The sequence below is a fragment of the Chaetomium globosum genome, genomic scaffold, assembly GCF_000143365.1.
Source record: "Chaetomium globosum CBS 148.51 scaffold_7 genomic scaffold, whole genome shotgun sequence".
Lineage (NCBI taxonomy): Eukaryota > Fungi > Ascomycota > Sordariomycetes > Sordariales > Chaetomiaceae > Chaetomium > Chaetomium globosum.
This window is the reverse complement of record NT_165982.1, coordinates 3,148,936-3,154,065: the sequence shown is the minus strand read 5'-3', so window position 1 is coordinate 3,154,065 and position 5,130 is coordinate 3,148,936. Positions and strand designations below refer to the sequence as shown.

The following is a 5,130-nucleotide window of genomic DNA, read 5'->3' as shown; positions in this document are numbered from 1 at the left end:
CTTGGCGAAACTGAAAGCGACCTGAGAGGCTGAACAGGGAGACCTTGGACTGAAACAAGAAAGACGGGTGTCAAAATCTTATAAGGGACGTCCGGCACCCACCCTTACATTCCACCCCTTGGCCTCTTCACCCCGGCTGCTGGGTCGTCCTCGCTCCAGAACCCGGTCCGTCATCGTCCGCAATATGTAGCAGGGTGGTGGAGAGGTTGCCAGGATGCGACATGGCGCGTTAAGATGCATATATTTAGGCATTCGGACGCCGTTCGCCCGCAATGACGGCCCGCCTCGAGATCGAGTGCGGAGGGAGAGGATGAGTTAGAGTCGCAATCCTACGGAAGGACCTTGAAATCTGTCCCGTTTTGGTCCTGGTTCCTGGTTTCGCATGACCCTTGGTGGAGCCTAGGCCGGTCTTGTTCCCGAGAACCAGGAAGCTCGCGCCAATCATGAGCCCGGTTGCGGAGGCCAAGAGTCCAAGAGAGAAAGCTTGAGTGGCTTGGGGAGCTTGTTCACGAGCTAAGTGTCTGCTGAACCACGCCGGGGATCGAGCAGCTCCTGAAATTTCCTGGTTCCGCCTCGCTGCAGGCTGATATTGATGTCCACAACGACACGACCGTTATTTCTCTGCGTCTCTGGTCCTGACCCGGAAAGATGCGCGACAGCCCCGGATGTAACCAATCGCTCAGCTGCTCTCACTGTAACCCGGTGAGGATTCAACAGCTTCTCGGCCGTGTTCTTATGAACAATTTAGCCAGCCGGAGGTAGCCAAGTAGGTAGTTGATGTAGCATGACGCATACGGACGCCTTGACGCAAAGGGGCTTTGCTCGATGAAGTACGCGCGAATCCGTGATATCCGCGCAACGAAGGAACAACTGAAATTTGAGAAGAAACGATCTTATGGGCATGCTCAATAGGGAGGTAATCCTTGCCAGCCAAGAAGCTCAAGTGTTCTTCCAGCGAATCGGGAATTAACGAGCCAAGGTGCCTATCTTGTTAACCTATTACCTCCTTCGTATATCATCTACCTGGTTCTACCCTCTACATTGCTTGTCGATCAATTATAACTAAACCTAACTGTTATATGGCACTAACGTGTCATGATACTGGTCGTATGGCTGCCTCATCGAGACTACCTTGGCTAGGGCCGGAACATGTCTTTGGGTCTAATGACATTGTAATAAACCCTCGATTTTCGCGGCGGAGGGTACCTTGGTCTCTGCATACCTCGGTGAACGGCCGTATATCTAAGCCATCGGTGGAACTACAACCGATGGTATTCCTTGATTGGAAAGGAAGGCCCTACTGTCCATTTCCTGGTAGTATAGGGTCAGTAGGATGTCGGTATCAGTGAGTTCCTCGAAGCAGTTATCCTATACCTACATTATTTCCAGGCGCACCTTGCGTCATTGAGATCATGAACGATTACTGGTACTGGCAATGTCGGTCTCGCCTAGATAAGGTAGTATAAACTAGGTAATTATTTATATAAATTGAATAGGTAGTTATCCCTGTCATTTTCAATTCGGCCACTTCTGTCACTTGAGTGAAGCGCAGAACAAGGTCACTTGTAGAGAAAATGGAGAGAAAACAAAACCAAAAAACTCACCACCAAGCCCCATTCGCCGGTCGAATGAAGGTTGGTGGCTACGAAAACTCTGAAAACAGGGTTTTGGGCCGCGAGGGGGAGTCGAACCGGTCCTCCTCCCAATACCGCTGAGCTAAACCGGTGTTTAGTTCAATTGGGAGGAGGCGGTGGAAGTGTGAGCTCGGACCCTGCATATATAGCGCTGGGAGGTGTGAAGCGCAATGTGTGTGTGATCATTGGCACTGGGGTGACTTTATACTTCTCTCCCACGTTTCTCAACGACGGTCAGTTGGGCTAGCCTCAACAACACCACCCTATCTTTTTCCTCATGATTCACTTGTTTAGCCTTCAATACAAGTCAACGAGTTCAGGGCATAATAGCACTTTCCTCGCTCCTCAGGTGCTCAATCCATCACCATCAGCCTAGTCACGAGTCACGATAGCACACCCCACGTACTCGTTCTGACACAGTCACGCTAGCACGGTCAACAGCGCCCACCAGCAGCATCGCTCTTATGCCTAGGTGGGAGGGGTGGGTTTTGCTTTCTGGCGGGTTGCGTCAGCATTGTTTGGTTTCACTTGGGCGGAGTGAAGAAGACCTAGGTTCCTGATGTTTTACATTGGAGTGTGTTTCTAGCTTTCGGCGGGGGCAATTGGATCATGGAGCTCATCGTCCAGTTATGCCATATTGCCAGTACTATTATCGCTTGACATTTCCTTCCCTCTTTGGCTAAAATTCAGGCTCCGCTGGTTGATAATGGCTGACGGATAGTAGGGGATGGGCCTACTCATCTGTTTACATTTTGTCTACTTAGGAAAACACTTTGGGGTGGGTTCTAATCACTCTAGTTGTCGTGAAGATGAAGCTGACTTGAGCAGAACTTTGCTACCGAAGATGAGAGACTGCGATTGCGGCTTTTTTGCCACGGGGACTTCAGAATTAGCAGCCCGGAAGGTCAAGTTATGCCGAGGACGATAAACAGAACGCTGAGCAGGGTTTTACAGGTTCCTGAATGTTGCATAACTATCCGATTGTATATAATAACCTTTATATACGTTATAAACGCCCCGAATAGTCCCCCAAGATCGCTGATATGCGTACACAAGAAAACCTCGATAGGGATCCCCATTCCCTTGCTCCCTTTTCCTTGATAAGGATTTATCTCCTTTTCTCGACCCTTACCACAGCTTAACCTTCTGCATGCTCCCCTGCTCGCTCAGCGCGCGATGCATGTCAAACGCGTTCCAGAGCAGGTGCGGCTCGTGTCCCATGCCCTTGCGTAGGCACTCGCTCTCGGCCTTCTCAAAGTAGGCCTTGAGGATGGGTCTATACACTTCATGGGCGCACTTATCGATGATCACGCGGGCGCGCTCACGGGGGCTCAGACCCCTCACGTCAGCCAGGCCGTTCTCGGTGACGATGATGTCGAGGTCGTGCTCGGTCTGGTCAATGTGCGTGCACATGGGCACGATGCAGCTCACACCGTGGGGGTCCGCCTTGGAAGGGCGCGTCGACGGCGTGTGCATGATACTGTACTTCGCGCTCCTAAGGAAATCAGCGGAACCGCCCAGGCCGTTGAGCATGCGGCTGCCCATGACGCAGGTCGAGTTGGCGTGGGCATAGATGTCGACCTCAACGGGGGTGTTCATGCCGATGACACCGAGGCGGCGGATGATCTCGGGCGAGTTGGACACCTGCTGCGAGCGGAGGAGCAGCTTGTTGTGGTAGGCCTCCCAGTTCTGGTAGAAACGCTCAAACCCGGCTGGGGAGAAGCGTACCGAGGTGGCTGTGGCGAAGTCGAGGCGGCCAGAGTCGAACAGATCGAGGAAGGTGTCCTAGATGACCTCGGTCCACACCTTGAGGTTGCGAAAGTTAGAGTTGTCCAAGCCGCCTATAACTGCGTTGGCGATGTTTCCGATGCCCGACTGCAGAGGTAGAAGGTTGGCGGGGAGGCGACCGTGCTTGACTTCATGCTCAAAGAACTCGATCAGGTGGCCGGCAATCTTCTGCGACGTCTCATCGGCCGGGGAATTGGGGAGGGTCTGATCCTGATAGTCTGACTCAAGAATCCCGACTACTTTCTCGGGGTCGATCGGGATCGAGTTGGTACCGATGCGGTCTTCAACGTCGGTGATTAGGTATGGTTTCCGGCGCGGGGGAAGATCGGTCATGGTGATGTCATGTAGGCCATCAAAGTTGGGAAGGGCCGTGTTGACTTCAATAACGATCTTGTCGGCGAGCTGGAGAAGCTCGGGCGTAGCACCGACGGAGGCACCGGGGACGATGCTACCATCTTCCTTGATCTCGGTCGCCTCCACGACAGCAACGTCGATCTTATTGTTTGGCCTGTCCTTTGTATAGAAGCCCTGTTTTCCGTTACTATCCTGCTCGGTGGGGGCTAGGAGCTGCGGTTGTCCCTACGTATACGAGGTCCACCGGGAACGTGGACAGATGTTTGTCGAAGAACTTAATCCGGCCTTCGTTGATGCCCTTGGCAATGTTCTTCCCGACTTGGTGGGGAGCCCGCCTCTCGATCATGTCTAGCGCAGCCCAGCGGTTCTCAGTCTCGGCGCCCGATGAGGCACCAACAAACAAGCTGTACCGTAGCTGGCCCTGAAGGCTATTCTTCTCGACGTGATCGGCAAGGAAAGTAGGCATCTTCCTGTAGGCAGGTAGGCAGGTGGTTAGCAATCGGCCTAGATTCCAACCCTTCTTTTCCGGACGGAGTCTTACTTAGGGTATCCGACGCCGGTAAATCCGGACCAACCGATATAGGCGCCATTGGGGAAATGCGGTAGCATGTCCTCAGGCCGGCACAGCTTTTTCAGCATCGAAGGGCGCTTGATGCGCGACCTGAGCGCGGCCGAAGCAATAGGGGATGCCATATCGAATTGACGTCTAGAATATGTAGGGGGGTAGCAAGAAAAAGAGGTAAGAAGAAAAAAAGAGGAAATCACACAAAGAAAGAAGGAGTGGAGAGGGGCAGCAGCACACGACGAGACCAGCGATCGGTCCGAAGTCCACGGAGTATGTCAGGAAGAGTTGCTAAGCATCCGGAAAAAGCTATGGATATTCTTGAGGAGCAGCAGGGCGAGTTAATAAATTATTGAGCCAGGCGGTATCATAGCTGCAGGCCATCCCCAGTTCCAGACCCCCATCTTTCGTCTGTTCATCGTCCGGCAGGCACATCCCCCAGACCCCACCCCCCACTAACCTCACCGACACGGCGTGGGCATGCCATGGGTGGTCATTATCATGTATATCCATGAATTCATACTTCTAAATGCATTTTTCTAGTATATTTGAGGGTCATTTGCTTCCTGAGCCTTGACTGTGAAGCGATGATGGAGAGAAAAAGAGTGCAAACAGAGTGATGTCATCAGATTTGACAGGCCACATTGTCCAATCACAGCCCAATTTAGGGCGCGACAAGGCCCCGCAACCCCTGGCGCGGAGGAAAATTGGCCTCGTGTGGACCCGCTCGGGCACTCGATCGAAGCTCGTTCAGCCGCACCCGGGGCAATAAGCTCGGCTATTGCTGACTCG

General features: G+C 52.9%; 1 protein-coding gene across 1 annotated transcript; it reads right to left on the bottom strand.

Annotated features, from left to right (window-relative positions):
• Positions 1-2,762: 2,762 nt before the first annotated feature.
• Positions 2,763-4,469, bottom strand: CHGG_10575 (acetyl-CoA hydrolase; the record flags this gene model as incomplete). Its single annotated transcript, XM_001228501.1, has 4 exons — positions 2,763-3,419; positions 3,483-4,001; positions 4,096-4,246; positions 4,318-4,469. 4 exons carry the CDS (start codon positions 4,467-4,469, stop codon positions 2,763-2,765), a joined length of 1,479 nt encoding a protein of 492 aa, XP_001228502.1.
• Positions 4,470-5,130: the final 661 nt, after the last annotated feature.